The sequence below is a fragment of the Protopterus annectens genome, chromosome 6.part0, assembly GCF_019279795.1.
Source record: "Protopterus annectens isolate FY-2018-M chromosome 6.part0, PAN1.0, whole genome shotgun sequence".
Taxonomy (NCBI): domain Eukaryota; kingdom Metazoa; phylum Chordata; order Ceratodontiformes; family Protopteridae; genus Protopterus; species Protopterus annectens.
The window spans coordinates 1,052,958,000-1,052,982,142 of NC_056737.1; the positions used below are offsets into that span (position 1 = coordinate 1,052,958,000).

Here is a 24,143-nt window from a genome sequence, read left to right on the forward strand (position 1 = left end):
GATTTCAATATTTACCACATGCTGGTGCATGCACTCGTTGCCTACTGATGTGCTCATTCCCATACTGCATGTGTTTACCACATGCTGGTGCATGCACTCGTTGCCTACTGATGTGCTCATTCCCATACTGCATGTGTTTACCACATGCTGGTGCATGCACTCGTTGCCTACTGATGTGCTCATTCCCATACTGCATGTGTTTACCACATGCTGGTGCATGCACTCGTTGCCTACTGATGAGCTCATTCCCATACTGCATGTGTTTACCACATGCTGGTGCATGCACTCGTTGCCTACTGATGTGCTCATTCCCATACTGCATGTGTTTACCACATGCTGGTGCATGCACTCGTTGCCTACTGATGTGCTCATTCCCATACTGCATGTGTTTACCACATGCTCGTGCATGCACTCATTGCCTACTGATGTGCTCATTCCCATACTGCATGTGTTTACCACATGCTGGTGCATGCACTCGTTGCCTACTGATGTGCTCATTCCCATACTGCATGTGTTTACCACATGCTGGTGCATGCACTCGTTGCCTACTGATGTGCTCATTCCCATACTGCATGTGTTCTGTTTTGTTGTGTCAGACGCATTCCCTAGTGGGTTACGGGCTTGTGGAGAGTAAAATATGTTGCAGATAGCTGGGAAGACGCAGCTGATAATGGGGTAAGACAATATAAGGAACATTCATTGTGGAGGATGGCTTACAGTGGTGGGGTTGATTATTACCAATAGAAGTGTAGTTGACAAATTAATTATAACATAGTGGTTCTTTTGGTGAAGAATGTAAGGATACCATGAGCAGTACTTCTGTAGGCCACTTAAAGTGACAGAATCTCATTTCTAGAATCGTTGTTGTTGCTGGACATGGTTATGATTGAGGATAGCTTGTTTATTGCAGTTTTCCATCAAAGGTGCAGCTTAATCATACAGGGAGCACTTTCTGGCTTGAATGTTAAACGGGGACTCAGGCACTGTCTTGCTACTGTGGCGACATCACACACACACCCCTGAATGTTGATGCTTGATGACATCAGTGGTAAGTAATAATTGTAAATTAATAAAAAAATGGAATTTGAAGGGGCCACTCAAGAATTCATGGCACCCCATTATTTTGCCCTCAAAGCTGTGAAATTCCAAGGAATTCAGTGTGGTTGAGAGGTATGAATGGATGATCTAGCAGGCAAGCAAGCAACTGAATCTAAGTTTACTCAAGTTTTTAGACAAGCTTTAATTCTAGCCAATGTTAAACTGAAAATCTAGTGCTTGATATCAGGTTTTGACTCCTTTGTATTTTACGTCAGTCAGTGAAATGTTAATATTAGATGTTGGGATGCTGGGATGAAGGCATTATTTTTGCTGATGCCTTTCACAGGAAACAGTTTGGATTTGTTGAAGCAAAGTTTATAACTGAATGTTCTACTATGTTTGTTAATGAGTTGTTATAAACAAGGGATAACAGTTGTTGTGTTTTGGAAGTATAATACAGTGCCACCCACAAAAGATGTGTTATTAATGTACGTATAGTATAGTTTTTTTTTTTTGTTTGCTTGAGGTCCTCCATAATTTTTGAGAAAAAATGGTGTGTGGATAATATAAAGAGGTACAGTAATAGAAGGCATCCTTTTCTTGATCTTAATAAGAGCTGATGTGCTGCCATTTACAAAAAGAGTATAAACTGTGTCATAAACAATTGTTATTGCTTAAGTGACACTGGGAGGCTATATTTCTTCAAAACAGCAAAAGAAAGGATATATGTACTTAATAAAAGGTTTTCTAACATTAAGAACAGAAACTGCCTATTGATTCCCAATATTTATGTTGTCATATAATAACATCTCCAGCATTAAATTATTACCTTTTATCATCCTGAGTTTGTCTTGAAGCTATAAAAATAGATAGAACTTTAATATGACTTGGTCTGCTACTAATCAAAATATTTTATGTAAACTGCAGAGCTTTTTCATATCTAGGTTTCATAACAATGGGATGGTAAAACCAGCTGTAGCTCTAGAAATAACACCCAACTTGTTGTGCTTGGTAAAGGTATGCACAGAAGTTCAGGTAGCTGCCTCAAGAATAGAAATAATGTCTAAGCCCTTGAAAAAAGCACCAGATGAAGCCACAGCTCTAGTAGAATGAGGCTTAACTGAAGAAGGAAGGCTCTTGCCATGAAAAGTGTAACAAAAGGAAATAGATTTAGAAATCCAAGAAGAAATAGTTTGCTTGGCTACAGCAAGTCCCAAAGATCTAGGATGAAAAAAACAAAAAAACAAATAACTGATCAGATTTTCTAATAGCGTTAGTCTTATCCAAATAAACTCTAAGTTGCTTATTCATGTCCAAAGTATGCAGCATCCTCTCACTGTCACAGTGTGAAAAGGGGAAAAAGTAAGCAGCTTAATAGATTGATTCAGTGATAGCTCATTAATCACCTTAGGCATAAAAGAAAGGTTAGTGTGCAAGGACACTTGGTCCTCATGAATGACCAAAAAAGGAGGGTAAGCCATAAGGGCTTGTAACTCAGACACCTGTCCGGCAGAAGTAAGAGCTAACAAAAGAACAGTCTTCCAGGAACAATGTAGCAAGGAAACTGAAGCAGTAGACTCAAAAGGAGCCCAGGTCAACTTCTCCAAAACAAAAATAAGATCCCAGGGAGGAGGAATAGGCTTCCTGGGAGGTCTAATATTTAGGGCATCTTTAAGAAATTGTTTAACTTCAAATCTAGAAGCAAAGGGATTAGTAAAAGGCAGACAAGCAGAGATATCTGATAAGTGGGCCTTAATAGAAGAACAGGCCAAGCCAACATTAAGCAACTCACACAAATAAGAGAGAGCCAAAGGAGCATCCACAGTAAGTGTGTCCAGGTTACAAGAGAGGCAAAGAAGTTCTGACTGGCAGCAAAGACGTTCTGATTATGGTAAGCTTGACCATCACCTTTATGCCCTCTGCTATGTAAGGAGCATGTGGGTGACGTATGGCATACCTTTTAAAAGCAAAAAGTAGTCTTTGGTAGACTAGCCAGATGTTTGGGCTTCCACGGCAGGGAATCCCATCTGGTAAGAATACTGCAGCTGTGAATGTAAAGACATCTGCTGATATATGCTCTGTGACTTAGCTTATGTGGATTTGCCAGCAACTTTGAGAAGATGGATTTTTGATTGGTTGTTTCATACCATTTCCGTTTGTGACTTGTTTTCACATGTTGAATGATGTTCCATAACAAATAAAGTTTATCTTAAAAAAAAAAAAAACACCGAGAGAACAGTTGCCAGCTCAGTAAACTCAGTAATCAATTCCTGGTTTATTTTATAAGCAAAGTGAAAAAGGTATGCTGGATTTAACTTTTTGTTTCAAGAAATTAAAAAGAGAGAGAGAGAGAGAGACTATAGCTGAATTTTCACTGTGTAATTGTAAAGTGATCTGAAGAAATAGGAAAGCAAACACTAGATCAAACACCAACACTTGTGCTTTTCTAGAGAACAACTTACTGTGTGTAGTGTTGCTAACATTGATGGCCTATGGCAATGATGTTACTTCTTACAATTATTGTACTACTATTAAATCTATGGCAGTAATTTATTCATGTTAAATTAGTACCTCTAAGTAAGTCAACTGATATAAGGCTATTATATGTTCATATGTGTGAACAGGTCTTTTCATATCAGCATCTCCCAGTTTGACTCTTTCTCAGCCTTCTTGTTCTTATCACTTGAAATTTAAATGATTAAAAAGAGTAACTGAAGTCTTTCATTAAATGTATCTTAAAATTGAACTATGAAACAAGATCTGAAGTATTTTGTTGTCCACAGTTGTGTTAAACAATAATCTATTCAAAAAAGCTGTAGTAAATGGCATACTACCACTGTCATTGGGTGCAGTGAGACACCCCACTAGCTTCTTACTTTACTGTGCATTCTGGTGCTTATTTGCTCACAATGTATGAAGTACTGCATTTTTAGGTTATGTCATTAAGGCATGAGAACATGTTATTTTTTTCAGATTTGGCTTGTAGTACTGAATTGTTTACTTGGTACAGAAAATAACTAAATGTCTTTGTTTAATAACTTGTCTGAATTGTTACATTCTCACATGGCTCCAATCTCTATCTGATATGGATTTACTAAGTATGTCAAACACCAAGTCTTTCAACATTTCCTCACTGTTTTGCAAACATTTTATTTTGTTCTCATTGCAGGTAGTGACATTGTTCAGTGGCTCCTTAAGAATTTAAGTATTGAAGACCCAGGTAAGATTATCATAATAAAAATATGAATAAATACAGTGTATCATGAACATTGTAATGTATGACAAATTATACCAGAATCTGATATTATTTCCCTACATTCTTTCAGTCTTATGTCCACTGATATTGTGTTTATATAGCTGCATGCTCGTGCACGGGATGGGTACCCACCACCCTCTCACCTCTTATTATTATCAGTGTTGCTCAGTGATAAGGTAACCAAATCATGTTCTTGTTGCATAGGCAATTGCATGCAAGAAAAAAGATTATCTATACTTTCCTGTCCTAAGAAGGATAAATGCCAAAGATTTCATTTATTTCTCCTTTGTTGACTTGATTAGTCCTGCTAGGTTAATGGCATCGTTTCAGGGTAGACCCAAGGTGGTATTTGTACTGCTGGGGAAAATTTGTTCAGGGCATTGGAGAACTTCCCCCTACTATTTTTGGAGTGTAAGGAGATGGTGTTTTGCTGCTGCAATTCCGGTTTCCATTCTGGGCATGAAGGTGTTTTGGAGAAATTGGAAGGAAGATGGAAGCAGCGAGTGTTTGTGCTGGTGAGTGGCAGAAGGAGAACATGAGTTTGCAAAAGGAAACGGAGTAAGAAAATGGTGGTTTGCAGAATAGAATCAAAGGTGAAGGATCAGTTGAATTGCTGAGAAAGGAGGAGGATGGTAGAATGAAGGTAATCAAACTTCACAAGATTCAGAGTACTTGTTCCAAAAAGATCTGTTGTCTGGGTCCAGGTCATAATGTGAGTTATAACCCTCCAATTGGAAGGACTGCATGATGATTATTTAAAAGAAATGGTAATGTAGAGTGAACCAGAGAGTGAAGCAGCAACATCATGGGGGATATTATGGACAGGATTCAGAAAGAAGAGGTGAGAGAAACTGTAGACGAAAGAAAGTCAAGAAAGAAAGGAGAAAAGCAAGAAGAAGGAAGAAGAGAAGTCCAGAAGAAGTTTGATGTATGGCTTAGCGGTAAAAAAGAAAAAGAACTGGAAAGATACAAGGTATAGGAGACACTTATTGCACACTTGGGGATTACCTAACAAGGTAAGAGCTTTCATTCATATTAATAGAGAGCCTTACTGTAATATTATATTTGAGACTAGACTATACATGGAATGTTTTTTAGAAAGATTTGAAAAAATAAAGAATGTAGTTGTGACGATTGGGGAGAGATGGGCGAAGGCTGCCAGCCTAGTCAAATAGAATTTGATACATAATTCTATCAACTGTATAAATAAATGTAAAATACAGGCTTGTGTTTTTAAATGTAAGAAAACACTGTAAAATGTGAACTTCAAGATTCTTGCAACATTGCCATCTACTGTAAGGAAAACCAAGCCAAGTATTTCAAATGTGTCTTTTTAAGTTGAAAAGATCTTATGAATCTCTTTAATGTTTTACAATTCGGCTCCACTGCGGCTGGATGAGGGTTTCATGCCCATTGTTTTAAGGCTAAAGTTTATGAACAGAATTTAGATGTGGAAGGTGCTTTATTGCTCTAGTTTCTGTTAGAATATATACATGTGAAATGTCTTCTATTGTTGTAAGTTTCTGTGCAGGTGTTAGATTGCTAAATAATGCAGTTTGTTTGCCTAGGAAAATCTAAGTGTCAAAAATGATGTAATTTGGGAAGGGACCCAGCAAATATGTTTGTTAGTAATGTTCAAATACTATTTCTCAGAAGAGACTGGAAGCATTTTAACTTTGGACATCCAACTTACCAGCACTCTGCCTTATGCTCACATGTAAGTTTTAGCACTGTGATTTCTTGTAGGAAAAGTTAAAGCTAGTAAAGATGAATTAGGTATTTTTCTTTGAAATCAGACCTGTGCTACTGTATTATTTTAAGTTTCTGTGTGATCTCTGAACTCTTAGATATCTCTGTGGTGTAGTAGTTTTGTCTTGTGTTTTAAGTATTTATTATTAAATATATTTAAAACCTTCCACCTGTGGCTGATTTGTGTAGAGATAAGCTCTCGAGTACATTGCATATTTATAGAGATTATTGTAATAGGCCACTCTAAAGTAAGCCTTGACTGTTAGTCATACTACCATTAGATATTAATATTGCACAGTAATAACTGGACACCCTTTTAAGGGCCTTTCAGTAGCTGATATTATTAACTGGGTGGTGGCAGTAATTACTACCATATAGTCTGGGTAAAGGGGCACAGTTGGAGAATGTGTATAAACCTTTCCCAGGAGTGTCTGTGACGTTGTATAAATACTTATCTCAAAGTGTGTGCGTGTTGTGTCAGCTACTTGGCAGGGACACGAAGCACTGGTTGGGCAGAGAGGGTACTGGAGGTTTTAGCTTGCCCAGTTAGGCTGAGACCTGGGCCCTATAGCTGTGCCAGTGGGGAGTCTTATTGGGGACACGATGAGCAAGGGAGCAACCAGCTCCAGACTGACTATGATCTCTGTGTGCACTTAAGGGAAATTGTACTTTACTGTGTGTATTAATTCTCCCTTTCTCTTCTAGAAGATGACCCCCCTGGTGTTAGTGGTGAGGATTGAGGCTCCTTGATTGCTGGGCCAAGGCACGGTCATCACAGTAGTCCATGGAACTGTTATGTGGTATAGACTTTTCATAGATAAACAAAAAAGAGAATTGCTGCACAATTTCAAACTCAAGTAGATAAGAAAGCATTAAAAGACTATTTAAGAACTATTTGTGAAGAAGTGTTGGTCATTACAAAAGTATATGGTGAAAGAGGGTTGTGGGGTGGGGATGGGAATGTAGGATCATTTTTTAAGATGGAAAATGATAATATTGTGCATATTCTGAGTGTAATAAATGTGGAGGGAAATAGAGGATATGTAAGATATAAGGGACAGCCAAGAACTTGCCCTTTTTTGGAAAAAAATCATCATTTAATAAGTAATTGTAATAAAAGAAGAGGTTTTGTTTGTGGGGAAGTGGGACATGAAGCAAAGAAATGTGATTTGAATGTCAAAAATGTGGGAAAATGGGACATGACTCGATTAACTGTGATGAACCTTTGCACATTGAACAAAAAGAGTCAAGAACATGTGCATGATACAAAATGTAATGTAGAAAATGAGTATGAAATGCAGAATATTGTGCAAAAAAAGAAGATAAAAATATGATGAATAAAGAAAATAAATAAATGAAGAGCAATCAGTACAGGAAACAAGTAAAGAGGAAGATAGTTGGAAAATAGGAAGAAGTAAAAAAGTTCAATAGGGAGAAGGGTGAGAGATAGGAAGAGAAAATTTAAAAGTGTGATTATGAAAGAAAATAAAAAATATAATGGTTAAGATGGGAAATAATAAAATTAGAAGAGTCTGAAGGTTTTATCAATAAATGTCAACAGCATAAAAACATTAAAAGAAGGCTAGGTATTGTAGAATGGTGTATACTACTCAATATGCATACAATCATTTTAGAAGATACAAGCCTTTTGATTGAAAAAGAAAGAAAGCAGATAGAAAATGTATGGTATGGGACTATTGTATGGAACATGGGGAAAGATACATATTCAGGAATTGCTGTGCTATGTAGTGAAATGGTTAAGATTTTAGATTATATCTTAGTTGACTTGGGTAGAATAACAGTGATAGATGTAAGGTATAAAACAGAATTGTATAGAATCATTGCTATATATTCATATGTCATCAAAAAAGAAAGAGAAGAAATACTTTAAAAAATCCTAAACTATGTAGGAGCGAATATGGAAATAATATTAGTAAGGGGTTTTAATTGTGATTTAAGGAAAAGGAAAAAAGAAAGGAATAATGTAAAGACAGTATATGAAATAACAAAAAGCAGAAAACTATGTAATTGGGATAATGTACATTGGACTTTAAAAGAAATGAGCTAAAACAGAGATTCATTATTTTATAATATTTGATACTTTAACAATTATAGAAGAATGAACAAAGGAAGCAGGTTTCTCAGATCATATGGCTATATGGGTAGAAGTAAATGAAAAAGCAGAATATATAAGGCTAGGTAAAGGTATTAAAAGATTAAATGAAAAAGATTTAGATGAGGAAGAAAGTAATGAAATGGATAGATCATGGGAAGATCATGTAGAAATGAGAATATTGAGAATATTTTATGAAAATTAGACTGGTTGGTGGTTAAGTTTTAAAGAAAAATATAAAACGTGTTTTTTAGAGTATCAGATGATAAATAGAAAGAAAGAAAACAAAAAATATAGGCTGTTCAGACAGTATTTAGAGACATATTAAGAAATAATTTTTACGGAAAGGAGAAGGAAATATATGATATGAATCAAGAAAGGATAAACAAAATGTTACCAGGAAAAGATCATTTTTACAAGGATAAATGGAAGAAGTGGCTCCATGTTTAAGTAAAATGGTAAAAGAAAATGAGAGAGTAATAAGAGAATTGGAAAATAATGAAGGAGAAAAAGAAAATACATAAGAAATAAATAGAATAGTAATAGAACAATACATAAGAAATATATTCAAGATGATAGAGACTAAAGAGAGGCAAATATGGGAGGTAAACAAAATAAGGAAAGAAGAAAAACACGAGTATGGAAAAATATAAGTGTAGGAGAATTTAACAAAACATTAAAAGATACAGAATTGAATGAATGGTTAGGAAAAGGGATACATTAACAAGGAAATATGTATGGGGATCATGAAATCCATATGGAAGAATGAGAAAAGGAAGATATTTGGATTTGGAGACCAATAGTATTAAATAATACAATTTAGAAATTATTTGTGAGAAGAATATGGAAAAGATTATGGAAGGGTATGGAAAGGTTGTTGGAGCCTATGAGTTTTGAAAAAAGGGAAAAAAGTCAGGATTTACTATAGATATTAAGAGAAGTAATATATTTATTATTTATTTATTTATTTATTTCAGTTTGACTACCGGGGAAGTCCACTGGGCCAGTGGTGTGCCCATTTTCAGTGGAGGCCCGGGGAGAAAAGCTCCAATAAGTAATATGGTTACAAAATTTACATAATGCAATGGAAATACATACATATATGGTTATGAAGGTTACATAAAGTGTTGGTAAATACATATATAAGGTCATGCAATCAGGTACAGGTGGATAGTTTGACATTAAAATGCAGTTTTGACATAGGTAGAACAGTTAGTAGGTATTTACATTCAGAACAGTAAGTCAAGACTCACTGGACAATAAGCATCAGTGAATTACTTGATATTTACAATATATACAATACTTGGAGTTGAAAGAGAGAGATTGTTTAGTCTGAGAAAGTTAGCTAGATTTAGTTAGGAGAATAGAAAAGAGGTAATAGTGTAGAGAAGAGCAGGAGTATGGAAAGCTCAAAGGGTAAATTTGTAAGATTTTAAGTAGGGTGAAAGCAGGAACATTTACGTTTAGTGGATAGGTAAGAGAAAAGTAGGGTTTTGAAGGTTTCACGGTTAGGTGTGGTCCTGAGTAAAGGAGGGAGAGAGTTCCATTTTTTGCCTATAGTGAAGGAGAGAAGGAGTTGGCCTGCAGGGTGCTTGGGTTTGTGGACAGAGATTAAATTTTGGTGTTCGGATCTCAGAGATTTGGTTGGGATGTATGGGGGAAGGATGTTTGTTAAGGCTGGGCATTTATCTGGAAAGAATATTAGTTTGTGTGCGGTGGTTAGTTGGAGATAGTCAAGGAGGTTTGAGAGTTCCAGACAGTTCAGAGATTGTAGGGTTAGGCAGTGGTGAGTGGAGGTTTTGGATTTAGTTGCGAATTTGGAGATTTTATTATAGCAAGTTTTGAGTTTAGAGGTGTTGGTAGAAGAAAGGTTAGTTAGTAGAGGGGCTCCATATAGTAGAGAGGGTAGGAGGTAGGTATTAGTGATAGTTTGCCTTGCGGAGTTGGAGAGAAAGTGGTTATTTCTATACAGCATGCCTAGTTTTTGATGGGTTTTCTTTATGTTTTGTTTGATGTGGATATCAAATTTAAGGTGTTCATCTATGGTAATGCCGAGGAGTTTTGCAGAAGGAACCACTTCTATGGCAGAGTTGTTTTGGCTAAGGACTGTGAAAACATTCTTGTCAAGGGAGAGATTTCTAGAGGGAGGAAAGAGATGTATTTTGGATTTATTGGAGTTGAGAGAGAGATGGTTGTGGTGCACCCAGTTTTCGGTAGTGGAAAAAGCTGTTTGAGTTTTAGTCAGGAGTTCAGGTAGGTTGGAGGCGGTACAGACTAAGGTAGAGTCATCTGCATATTGGATAACTGTTGTATCAGGGATGACTGAGTGAAGGTTGTTAATGAAAATGTTGAAAAGCATGGGTCCGAGGATGGACCCCTAGGGAACACCGGTAGGTGTTGGCAAGAAGGAGGAAGTAGAGTTCTTCCATCTGACAGCTTGAGATCTGTCAGATAGGTAGCTGGAGAACCAGGAAAGGGTGTCAGGGGAGAGATGAAGGTTGGACAGATGAAAGAGAAGATGCTTGTGGGAAATGGTATCAAAGGCTTTGGAAAGGTCTAGCAGTATTGTGGATACAAGTAATCCAGAGTCACGTGCTTGATTTACTGTGTCTAAGAAGGATAGTAAGGTGGTAGTGGTGCTGTGGCCAGGGTGGAAGCCATGCTGGGTAGGAGTTATGAGGTGATTTTGAGTTAAAAAAAGGCATGAGTTGGTGATGGACACATTTTTCAAGTATTTTTGAAAGTGGTGAGAGAAGGGCAATTGGGTGGAAATCGGAGGTATTGTAGTTTTTGCCTCCTTTGTGGAGAGGTAGAATGAAGGCAGATCGCCAGAGTTTGGGTACATAAGATTCTTTTAAAGATCTGTTAATTAGGATGCTGATAGGGAGAGCAATACCATCAGTAGCAGATTTGAGGAAGGAGGAGGGTAAGTTGTCAGGGGCATTTGAGCAAGGCTTTAGTTTTGATAGGAGTCTTTTTATGAAAGTAGTTGGTACAGGTTTGAGTTGGAAATTAAGCGTACTGTTATTAGGGGTGTTGTGAGTAGAGGAGAGAGAGATGGATGGATTGTTGTTGGGAAAAGATTTGGTTAGAGTAGCTATGGATTCTGTAAAAATGTGTTGAAGTGAGAGCTTAGTTCTGAGTCAGTTAAGCTAGGGTCAGGGCAGGGATTATTCCTAGATCCTGGGTGGAGTAAGAAATTTATACCTTTCCAGAATTGTTTTGGGTTCTTGTTATTGTTGGATTGAAGTTTGTTGTAGTAGTTTTTTTGTCTGAGGTTATTAGTTTCTTTACTTGGTTGTGGAGTTGGGTGTATTGAAGTAAGGTAGAAGGTATCTTATGTTTTTGGTATAGCTTCCAGGATTTGTCCCTGCAGTGCATGATTTGTTTAGTTTCCTTGGATAGCCAAGGAGCAGAATTAGTCTTGATTCGTTTGTTTCTAGGAGGGGCTTGGGAGTTGAGGGTTTTTAGGAAGATATAATTGAAATATTCTACTGCATTGTCAAGGGGAAGAGTATAAAGGCTTTGCCAGTTTGTATATTTTAAAGTGTTTGAAAATTGTGTGGGGTTGAAGTTGCTGAGATTGCGAGTGTGGATATAGTGATGTTGGTGTTTACTGTTGTTGGTTGAGCAATGTATGAAAGCAGGGAGATGGTCACTGAAAGTGTCTGGGATAGTACCAGAGAGAGTTATTTTATCAGGATGGGAGACTAGGATCCAGTCGATGATGGATCCTGGGGGGTGGTATTTGTTAGGGCGAGTAGTTGTATGAATTACTTGGGAGAAACTGCAGAGGTTGATGAATAAGGAGGGGGAAGGTGAGTTGATTTTATTCCAATCGATATTGACATCACCTAGAATGTAGGTTTCGAATTTTATTTTAGTTGAGGCCCAGTGAAGGATATTTTCAAGGGTAGAGATGTTATCACCTGGGGAAATATATAGGGAGATAATGCATATATTTTTATGTTTATTTAGTTGTAGGAGACTGGCAGTTAGTTCAGTGTTTTTGAAGTTTGGAATTGGAGTTTGTAGAGGGATTAGTGAGAGAAGGTTGGAGTAGATTAGAGCAGAGCCTCCACCTTTTCTGTTTAAACGGTCACTTCTATGGATTTGGAATCCAAGGGGAAGGATTTTGGAGTCAGCTATATGGGGTTTTAGCCAGGTTTCTGAGATGGCTAAGATGTCAGGTTGGTTATGGGAAATCCAAGCTTGTATTTGGTGTATTTTGTTATTAAGTCTTTGGGCATTTATGGTGAAGAACTTAAGGGTGTTGGGAGAGGACGTAGGAAAAGGGGAGGAAGAGGGAATATAGGATGGGTGTAGTGGATGAGGTGGGAGTGGGGAGGAGTTTGTAGTGTGGCAAGGGCCAGGGTTAGGATGGATATCTCCAGATAAGGCTAGGTTATTATTGGGAATAACCTTTAGCCTTTTGGGTTTATTGAGAAGGAAGTAGTTTGGGGCTAGTGTAGATTTAAGAGTGATGGTATTTGTTGTGGTGGAGAAGAGTTTGGGGTGGAATAGGTGCAGTATGCTGGGGGAGATAAGAGAGGATGTTATTGTATGGAAGTGGGATGCAAGGAGTGGTTGAGAGTGAGTGCATGGGCTGGTTTGTGTAGGAGGTAGGCATAGGGGGGTTTTGGAAGAGTAAGAAGTAGCAAAGTAAAGAGGAATTAATAGCACAAGAAGGGAGTATGGGACAAAGATAGTGTTAATGGTGTGGGAGAACATAGTTGGAGAATGTGATGGAAATGAAGGGAGAGATGTGAGGACGTTTTACAGGTAAAGGAGGAGAAGAGGTAAAGGAGGTAGAAGTGGTTTAAGTCTTTACAGGGAGAAAGAGAGACTGAGTAAGGAGGATGGGGTGGGTCATGTGGGGTAGGGAGGAGTTGGGAAGGGAGTGGTTTTAAGGAGAAGAAGGTGATTAGATAAGTGATTTGGGTGGGAGGGGATTAGGTAGGGATAAATGGAGTGGTGCTGGGGGTGGGTGGGAATTGGGGGCAGGGTAGGGGAGCAGAGTGAGCCCGTAGGGCGAACAGAGTGGGTAGAGCCAATGGAAGGAGACAATGGGAGGAAACTATCAGTGGAGTGTGAGAGCCAGAGGGTAAGTTTGCACAGTTATGCTAAGTAAAAAGACTGACAGCAAGTTAGGGTTGAGGTTGGAAAGTGAGAGAGAAATAACAGTAGAAGAAGATCAGAAGTGTGTGAGGGATAAGGATGGGTAAGTATAGAGTAGAAAAGTGGACTAGGTATTCCAAGGAGGATAGTGAGACTGAGATCAGAAAAAGTTATCTAAGAAGTAAATGGGTGAGATAAGGAGAGGAGTAGGAAAGAAGCTAGAGATAGCAGGAAGATGGATGAGCGCCACCTTGTGGGCAGTCAAATTAGTACAACAGAGAGCCCTGTAGGGGAAAATCCTGTTAGGTGAAAGGAAGGAGCTTGCATGCAATAGGAATGGGGGTAAAGAAATATAGAGGGGGAATAAAGTTATGTTAAAGGACAGGAAGTGCAAGAATATGCAATAGGAATGGGGGTAAAGAAATATAGAGGGGGAATAAAGTTATGTTAAAGGACAGGAAGTGCAAGAATAAGTGAAAGAGGGAGAGAACAGAATTCAGTGGGCAAAAAGAGGGAGAGCTTTCGCTGCTGGCTGGCCTGGCAGGGATGCATACAGTGATCTACAAGAGAGTATGTATTATCTTCACACTGGCAAAAATAAATATAGCACTACACATACTTTCACTGACAATGCTTTGCAGGGAGCCGGAGTGGGTTTTGGTTGAGAGATAGAATGTCCTGTTTGTGGGTTCCTTAGTATGGACTTCCAGAAGGGTACAGTCGGAGATGAGAGCAGGAGTAGACAGGAACACAGGCTGAAATATGCAAGGAGAGAAAAGGGGTAGTGAAGCATATAATACAAGATTCAGGAGTTTAAAGTAGACAGTTAGGCAATACACAGTAAGTTTGCATGTTGAAATTGGCTAAAGCAATGCTAAAAAAAAGTTTACATCAACAAATTCAAATACCATTGAAACAACAATATGAATATATAATATAAAGAAGGAAATACAGTGGGAAAGACTGATACAAAAACTGAAATAAACAACAATATGATATTATAAATAAAAAAAAATAGAAATCAAAATATTAGTTGGAGACATGAATAAAGCATTTGATAAAGTACAATATGAGGAATTGTGGAGTATATTAAAATATTAGAATATAAGTGATAAAATAATAAAAGTTATACAATCAGTATAAGAGAATAAAATTATAAAAATAATTTTAAAGGATGGTTAATTAAAGAAATTAAAACAGAATGTGGAATAAGACAAGGTTGCCCTGCAAGTAGTGTTATTTGTGTTAATTATGAGTGTGGTTGTAATAGCAATAATAGAGAGTTAAAACTGGCAAGTTATATACACAATAGGGAGAATATATGATCCAGTTATTCTTATTTATGCAGATGATATAGTGTTAATCACTAAGAATAAGAGATGGACGGAACAAGGAATTAGAAAATTAAATAAGTATTTGAGTATGATTGGTCTAACCATTAATAAGGATAAACATAAAGGAATGGGTTTTTAGGTGAATTAGAAGGTATTCATTACAATAGTGAAGAAGTAGATATTCTAAGAATAACAGTTGGGCTTAATATAAAGAAGGAAATACAATGGGAAAGACTGATACAAAAACTGAAAGAAATATTTATGTTTTGGAGATCATATAGATTATCATATAAAAAGGTGTATTTAATAAACTCTATTTTAATAAGTAAGGCTGACTATTTAGCAAGTGTATATGTGATTCCAATTAAGTATGAAAAAGAATTGCTATTGATTATATTTTCATTTATAAGGGGGTCAAGATTAAATCCTGTGAGGAGAGGAGTTCTGTATGTGAAACAAGAAGAAGGAGGATTAGGATTAATAAACTTCATAGTTCATGCAACTTTGTTGAATCTGTATAAAGTGTTATGGAGAATAAAAGAAGATAAAAGTATTGTAAGTAATATATTGAAAAATAAGTATAAGATGTATGGGAAAGTCTAAGATGTGGAAAAAAGATGGGAGAACAATGTTAATAGTGAGATTAAAGTATATCAAAACAAGATATCATTATGGAAATTAAAAACAGAAAATCTACAAGAGAATAGAAAAGATTGGTATGAAAATGTAATGAAATTTTACTATATTTATCCTTGGAGAAGCTTGCATAACGGAAAACGAAAGGCAATGTAAATAAGGCTTAAGTGGAGTAAAAAAGTATATGAATGTAAAGACTTTATGTGAAGGTTAGTGATAAGTAAAGTTCCTGTTAAAGCCAATATGCCAAATAAAAGGATTCAGGAGAGAACATGTAATTACTGTGGAGAAAGTGAGACAATGGAACATGTTTTTCTGAACTGTATAAGAGTAAAGAATTGTGGGGAAAAATTATATGAAATTAATATATTAAAATGTTCTAAAATTTTGAAAGATTTAAACATGAATATGATAGAGTATGGATATTATGGTAATAAGAAACCAAAGGAAGTAAAAGAAGTTGACAAAAAGTTTACGTTTTGTGGGTCATATGTAATGAAAGATTAAATGAGATCAAGTGTAGTGGAAAATGGGTATTGGCTGAAATTGTGAAAAAGATACATTTTTGGTTGTAGAAAAAAGAGTGGGGTGGAGTAACTGAAATATATGATGTTATAAGTTGATGAAATATCAGACGTTAGCAATTGTAAATAATGTATATATTGTATAAATAGTGTATATAATTTGTTATAAGTAATAAAGAACCCCTACTGTTTCATGAGTGGAGACAAAATTCAGTGTTTCACTCCCTGCTTCCATTCTGGGCACAGTGGCAGCCCAGTGAAGCAGGGAGTACAATGGAGCAAGACCAAGGAGATGGTGGTGACAAGGATTTGCCATCCTTGCAGCATAATTTTTTGGTTGTGGAGAAGTGTGAGATGGAAGGTGGGGAGAGGGATATCTGTAATAAGGCAGTCAAGCATTCATTATCAGATGGAATGCCTGCTGTAGATGTTTTAAAGGCAATCGAGCCTTCAGGAATACTATTTATTGAGGAAGGAGATGAGAGGGAGAGGAAACGAGTGAAGGTGAGTGAGTCTTCACAGGATTCCAAAGCAGTTTTTCAAAAGAGACTGAAGACGACAGTATGAGCCAGAGTAGATGTATTGTTATAACCCTCCAGTCGGGAGGGTTGTGGAATGTTATATTGCAGGACTTGACTGTTCAAAGGGAAATGAAGAGTGAAGAGGCAGCTTCATTGGTGGATATAATGGAAAGAATGGAGGAAGAAGAAGTTAAAGAGATGGTAAAGAAAGGTTGTATGTGGATAAAGTAAGAAAAGGAGGAAAAAGAGAAGAAAAGAAAACCAAAGTAACAAGAAATATCTAGTAGGAATAAGCAGCAAAGAAGAGGAAGGTATGGACAGGTATGATATTGGGGCAATATAGTGGCACCTCTGGGTACTTCATCACAAGAGATAAGAGCTTTTATACTTATTAATAAAGATTCTTTCTGTGATATTATATTTGAATCTAGTTAATGTATGGGAATGTTTTTGAGACAATATGAACTTAAAAAAAGAGCTGCTATCCATGGAATGTGTATGTTTTTTGAGTATTTAATTGGGAAACCAAAAAGAAAATATTTAATGAATTCCGATCTGAAATTAAAAAAGAGACACTTGTAAAATATCTAAAGACTCTGTTGTAAGGAAATGATGGACATTACAAAGATATATGATAACAGGGGTTTATGGACTAGGGGAATGGAAATGTAATGTATTAAAAATAGAAAATGACAGAATTATATATATTTTTAGGATGATAAATGTGGAGGGGAACAAAGGTACACTGAAATGCTGGGGGCAACAAAAGCATTTTTTTTTGCAGAAAATGTGACCATTTAATTAATAATTGAGACAAAAGAAAATGTTGCATTTGTGGTAAAGTACGTCATAATGCTAAGATATGTGAATTGAAATGTTTTAAATGTGAAAAAAAACAGGTAATTTATGGATGAACTGTAAAGAAAGTATAGAGGAAAAGAAAGAAGAGTTAGGTAGAGAAAAAGAGATTGACCAAGACATAGAACAACAGAAATAGAAATAGAGCAAGAAAAAGTGCAAGGTAAACAGATAATGATAAAAAATATTGAGACAAAAGAAAATAAAATAGTAAAATAAAGAAAAAAGAAAAAAGCAGATGAAAGAATGTCAGAAATAAGTAAAGAAGACTAAATTTATTTGTTTATTTATTTTATTGCATTTGTTTACTGGGAAAGTCTACTGAGCCTAAAAGAGACCATTTTCTGACAACATAAATACAGAAAAAAATTAAACATTAATTGGTACAGAGGTAGAAACAATGTTACACATAGTGATTGCAGTAATATATACAGAATATAGACATAAAAGTAGGAATTGAGTTGGTTTGATTACAGTAATATATACAAACTTTATACATAAAGCAGGAATTTAGCTGGATGCCAGATGAATTCAATCCGAGGTATAAACAGAGATATATTAATCAGCATTATTGTACCAGTATCAACTCCTTCTTCTTCTTTCGGCTGTTCCCATTACGGGTCATCACAGCAGATCATCTGTTTCCATTTCTTCCTGTCCTCTGCATCTTGCTCTGTCACACCAGCCACCTGCATGTTCTCTCTCATCACATCCATAAACCTTATCTTAAGCCATCCTCTTTTCCTCTTACCTGGCAGCTTCATCCTTAGCATCCTTTTCCCAATATACCCAGCATCCCTCCTCAGCACATGTCCAAACCACCGCAATCTCGCCTCTCTGGCTTTGTATCCAAACTGTCCAACCTGGGATGACCCTCTAATATACTTATTCCTAATCCTGTCTACCCTCATCACACCCAGTGCAAATCTCTGCCATATCCAGCTCTGACTCCTGCCTTTTTGTCAATGCCACTGTCTCCAACCCATATAACATAGCTGGTTTCCACTACCCTCTTGTAAACCTTCCCTTTCACTCTTACTGGTACTCATCTGTCACAAATCACTCCTGACACTCTTATCCACCCACTCCACCCTGCCTGTACTCTTCTACACCTCTCTTCCACACTCGCCATTACTCTGAACTGTTGATCCCAAGTATTTAAACTCATCCACCTTCACCATCTCTACTCCCTGCATCCTCACCATTCCTCTATCTTCCCTTTCATTCACACACCACATATATTCTGTCTTAGTCCTGCTGACCTTCATTCCTCTCCTCTCTAGAGCATATCTCCACCTCTCCAGGGTCTCCTCAACTTGTTCCCTACTCTCACTACATATTACAATGTCATCTGCAAACATCATAGTCCATGGGGACTCCTGTCTGATCTCGTCTGTCAACCTGTCCATCACCACTGCAAATTAGAAAGGGCTCAGAGCTGATCCTTGATGTAATCCCACCCCCACCTAAAATGCATCTGTCACTCCCACTGCAGTTCTCACCGCTGTCATACTTAGGTTCATAGGTAGGTACTAGGCTATCTGCCCGAAGTCATTTATAAGCCTAGCCAGAATGTGTTGGCTTTTGCCGCCCCCTTAGATTAGTTCCCTGTGCCACTGTCCGGCAGAGCCACTGAAGTGATCCCTGGGGTAAACTTTATGTTTCCCATCCACTCGTCAAGGTTTCTCTTGAAGAGTGTTAGCAAGGAGCTCTGCCTAATGTAGATTGGAATCTTGTTCCAGAGCATGAGAAGTCTCTGGGACAGGAATCTATCCCTCCAGCACATCCTATTTATTGCTGTTGTGAGGTTTAGATCCCTAAAGCGTGTGGCTCGAGGGGATATGGTTTTCTTTAGGTGGAGCATTTCCACCAATTCTGGGTTGGACATGACCTTGTATGTCAGGCATAGATCATCTCTGAGTAGACGGTATGAAATTGAGTACAGCTGAAGTTTCTTCAGTCGAGCTGCATAGGGCATCTGTTTGAGGCCAGTGATCCTCTTGGGGGGGGGGGTACTTCTGTGGTCTATCCAGCTGTAAGGTACATCCCAAATGGGATGTTGTACTTTATGATGGGTCTGATGAGTAGACGGGCACAATGAACTCTTTTGATATGGATGTGAACCCTTTTGTGATTAGGTGGGCGACGTAAAAGGATTTTCTAACCACTTTGGCAATGTGATTATCAAAGGTGAGATTACTATCTACTTGGGTCCCCAGATCCCTTAATATGTCTTCCATATTTAGGGGACTACCACCTATGTGGTAGTTTGTAGGTACTTTGTTTTCCCAAAGGAGATGACTATGCACTTTTTGGCATTTAGCTTAAGGCCATGATTTTGACACCAGGTGTCCATCTCAGTGAGATCCTTTTGGAGGATGTCTGTGTCAGCCGGAGAGTCACTTATAGCCCCTAGTTTGCAGTTGTCTGCAAACTTAGTCAGCCATAGTCCTCCTGTGCTTGCCTGTACCTCTGAGAAGTATATGTCGAACAGGAGGAGTCCTAGGACTGAGCCCTAGGGAACGCCACTTATAACCGGTTTAGAGTTGGACCTAGCTCCTGTAGCTCTCACCATGTGGGTTCTGTCCATGAGCCAGTTGGCAACCCATCTTGTGATGTAGGGGTTTATGTTCAGGCTAGTGAGCTTGTCAATAATACCAGAATGGGGAATGGTGTTGAAAGCCTTAGCGAGGTCCGGGTAGGCTGTGTGTACCACCTTTCCCTTGTCTATAGCCTTGGTAACTGTCTCAAAGAGGTTCACCAGGTTTAGAAGGCATGATCTGCACTTAACAAAGTCGAACTGGGTAGGGTCCAGTGTTTGGAGGTTCCCAATGTCTCTGTTAATGAGTTCCATGATGATGCGCTCCATAGCCTTGCAGACCAAGCTAGCCAGGCTTATAGGGTGATAGTTCCAGTGGTCTGTTGTGGCTCCACCTTTGTGGAGCAGAATAACCATTGCTGTGCACCACTCTATGGGTATGTAGGCTGTGGAGAGGCTGAGTTTGAACAGTCTGTTTAGGTGAGGGGTTAGTTCATCTTTGAGCTGGTGTAGCATGCAGCCTGGGACACTGTCCGGTCCCATTGATGCTGTGTTTTTGGCTTTGGAGAGGGCTGTTTTAACCTGAGTGTCTGTGATTTCAGAGACTCTACATTCTTCTGGTATGGTTATGGGCCCTTTTGGGGGTGAAGTTTGCGCTGAACCTGTCTGCCAGGATGTTGGCGATATCGGTCGGTTCAGTGTATTTTGTGCCATTCTGCACTAAATCCGAGCAGCTCTGAGCATTGCCACTTAGATTCTTGACATAACTGAAGAATGCCTTGTGGGTATCTTTGGAGTCCTTGGCAATTTTTCTTTCAAAGCTCACCTTGGATGATTTTATGATGGATCATAGTTTTCTGTACTAGTTTCCTCCTTCTATTGTATAGCTTGTTTATGGCAGGAGTCCACCAGACTGGTTTCCTTTTCTTGGAGGAGTGAGTCTTGGTTTTGCTTGGGATGGCATGATTCATGCATTCTTGTAGGTGCCCTTAGAATGCATTAGTAAAGGATTTTGCAGCTTGGACAGTGTTATCCTTCAGCATGGGGGCTTTGAAACTTTCCACCTCGGTCTTAAGTAATGTGAAGTTTGCTTTTGAAAAGTTTTTCATGGTGGTTTTCTTGTCTGGGGGTGGGGGCGGAATGTGGATATCCAAACTGATTTGTTTATGGTCAGATCTAACCAGCGAGGGGTTGACCTCCTGTGTGGAATGCCGGTCACCCATGTTGGTGATGACCAGGTGCAATATGTTGTCACCTCTGGAGGGAGTGCTGGCCAGTTGAACCAGGGCTTTTGAGTTTATAAATTCTAGGAAATGGGCAAGGGAGTTAGTACTTGAGTAGTTCTCCCAGTTAGTGTTTGGGTAATTGAAATCACCCGATATTAGGGTGCTTGGTAGGACCTTTGTTTCCCAGTGTTTCCAGAAACATGGAATGGGAGTCCTGGAACATGATGGGTAATCTGTAGCAAGCTACAATTTGAATTGCAATTTTGCCCATTGTTAGTTGCACGTGGATGATCTATAAAGCATTGTGCTGTGCCACTAACCTAGAGGTGTAGGTATCCTTGATGAATATGGATACACCCCAACCTTTTGTCTTTCGGTTTGGGTTCTGTGACCGAAATGTATGGTATGAATTGTAGCCTGGTAGTGCTGGGTACTCTCTGGAGCCTTAAACCAGGTTTCTGTTACTGCACATATATCGATTTTCTCCATACTGAGGAGTGCCCCTAGTACGTGCATTTTGAGGTTTAGACTTCTGGCATTGTGTAGCATTACCCTCAGTATTTTGTTACTTGTGCTATTTACGGCAGTGGAATTTTCTTTTGAGCCTTGCCTAAAAAAGGCACTATGGGGGTGGCAAGAGCCTTGGCCAGTATTCGAAAGCCTAAGAGTGACAGGTGCAAGCCATCTCTAGTGAAGCAGTGTGGCTTGTCGAGCATGTCATCCCAGGTGGACAGACACTGGATCCCCTTTGAATGACACCAGAAACTTAGCCAATTGTTGAAATCGAGATTTTTTTTTCTTTATACAGTGGTATCATTCTTGGTTGTCTGGATGCTACTCAGGGTCAGGGTCATACTGGCCTGGGCTACGTGATCAGAGAGCTCTTCCATGTCTCTTTTCATGTAGTCCAGGGAGGAACGGCTCAGGTCATTCACACCAACATGGACAATGACAGAGTGCTTGTGTTATGTGGCGGATCCTGGCACTCAACAGGCAGCTAACAGTAACCTTCTCCTTATTCAGCCTAGTGAGTGGGACGTCAGTGTGCCTGACTGTAGAGTCACCTTTTACTAGTATGTTGGGTATGTTATTTTACCTTAAGGGCTGTGATTGCATGGCACACTGGTTTTGTGAAGTATGTGTTTCATGACTTGTGTTGGGTGGTGGAGGTTGCTTGGATGTTTGCTTTGGAGGTCTCTGTTGGTTTTGCAGATTTTTATTTAGAGCCTCTGAGTATGTTTTCATGTATTTGTTTGTTTTTTGCCGGTGCTGGTTTAATGGGTCTATGTGAGACTGGTGGTGTGATGCAAGTATTTCCTTCTCCTCTTGACTGTCTGATCCAGTCTTGGCTTGAGAGAGCTTAGCCTCCATTTTGGCTGTATAAGTGCATCTCTCACATGTATTAGTGTTTGGTGGTAGGGGGAGGGGGTTGTCTGTGTACATGAGGCAGTTGTAACATTGCCTCAGAATGCCCAGATTCACCAGTTGGACTGGAGAGTACACCTGAAACTGCCCTTTGGACATGCCCGGATAGGTACAGTGAACTGTTTTACTGGATGGCTGGTAAGGTCGAATAGAGAGCCTTGTCCATCTGTACAGTACAGGAGGGTCTAGTGCTAGGGTATATAAGTGCTTGCTATAAGTTTTGAGCAAGTGCCGGGCTGAGAAATGAATGGCTTGAGTGCTTAAGTTGAATGTTTGTGTAGTTCCTAGGGTAAAATTGAAGAAGAGACTTTGTGGAGCCGGGAATAGTTTTACCCTATCTAACCGGCGTGTAAAACAGGGCAAATATGGTATTTATAGCAGGGAAGTGAAAGAGATGGAAAGTAACCCAAAATGGCCAAAAAACTACTAATTTCTGGGCTGAAACCACTCCTCCAGGGACAGATAGGCTGCTCAAAGCTCCCCTCTCTCACAAGTGAACAGAGAAACTTCCTTCTATCCAAGTAAGGTATGAGCAATCACAGAGATTTGTAATGCAGCCCTGAATTCAGCACTAACCTGAAAACTGGACTATACTAGCTTAGAAAGGTGGGAAACAAGTATATATATATTTTTTGTTTTGTTTTGTTTTTCAGAAAATAAAGCAGATACACTCAAAAAAACACTTTAAATGCACAGAAAAGGATACTTATTGTTATATATCGCAGATCAGAGTTGTAGTCAGTGCCCCTAGCACAAATACAGTAAAAGCAGATGAATAAAATGCAATTTATATATATATATATATATATATATATATATATATATATATATATATGGGTTCACTTGAAAATCCTGAAAGCTCAAAATCCTGAATCTCAAAATCCCGAACTCAAAATCCTGAAAGCTTAAAATACTGAAAACTCAGAATATTGAATCTCATAATACCGAAAAACATACAGGACACCAACACTGATGAATGATTGTGTGGATGTTCAGGTTAGGGCACGGGTCAGGTAAGTGTGCAATTGTGATGGTCGTTAGGGTTAGGGGCGGGTTAAGTGAGTTAGGGTTAGGGCATGGGTGAGGTGAGTGTGCGATAGTGATGGACCTTAGGGTTAGGGTCTGGGTTAAGGTAAGTGGATAGATAATAGTGTATGTATAGTGTAGTGTAGCTGCAATACAGTCAGTGCTGGTGTCCTGTATGTTTTTCGGTATTATGAGATTCAGTATTATGATTTTTCAGTATTTTGAGCTTTCAGGATTTTGAGTTCAGTATTTTGAGATTCAGGATTTTGAGCTTTCGGGATTTTGAAGTGAACCCATATATATATATATATATATATATATATATATATATATATATATATATATATATACATATATATAAAACAATAGAAAACAAAAAAATTGATTTAAACAAGTTACCCAATTAACCAGAAAAAAAGCTCAAAACTAAGCCCTGTTCCAGCAGTCTTCAATCAGACAAGTTCTAACTGCACACTCCTGCTACTAAGATGCAAGGGAACCTTCTCCAAAAAAATATGGCCTGGATCAGTGCTCAAGTTATGCAAACAAAGCTAGATTCAGCAGGCCTGAATCTGGTCTATGCTACAGCAACAAGGTGCACCAATTTCAGAAAGAAACAGTTCAAATAAGCAGGCACAATAAGCCTGTGACCAGAAATTCCCAGCTCAGAAGGGCAGAATCCAGCCTCTCCTCCCACAAGAGTGCAGACCGCAAACCTTCTTAATGTAGAATAACTAACCTGAAGCCCTAGTGCTTAAGCCAGAACTAATACACTTTTAG

The 24,143-nt window shown here is 38.4% G+C and overlaps 1 protein-coding gene across 3 annotated transcripts in view; it reads left to right on the forward strand.

The window, feature by feature from the left end:
• The window catches only part of RGS6 (regulator of G protein signaling 6), a 2,564,457-nt gene that overhangs the window by 1,842,320 nt on the left and 697,994 nt on the right, over nt 1-24,143 (forward strand). For all 3 annotated transcript variants that reach the window (XM_044074660.1, XM_044074661.1, XM_044074662.1), the window contains exon 4: nt 4,208-4,258. In XM_044074660.1, the coding sequence (XP_043930595.1) occupies nt 4,208-4,258 (51 nt within the window). The remainder of the gene's footprint in view (nt 1-4,207; nt 4,259-24,143) is intronic.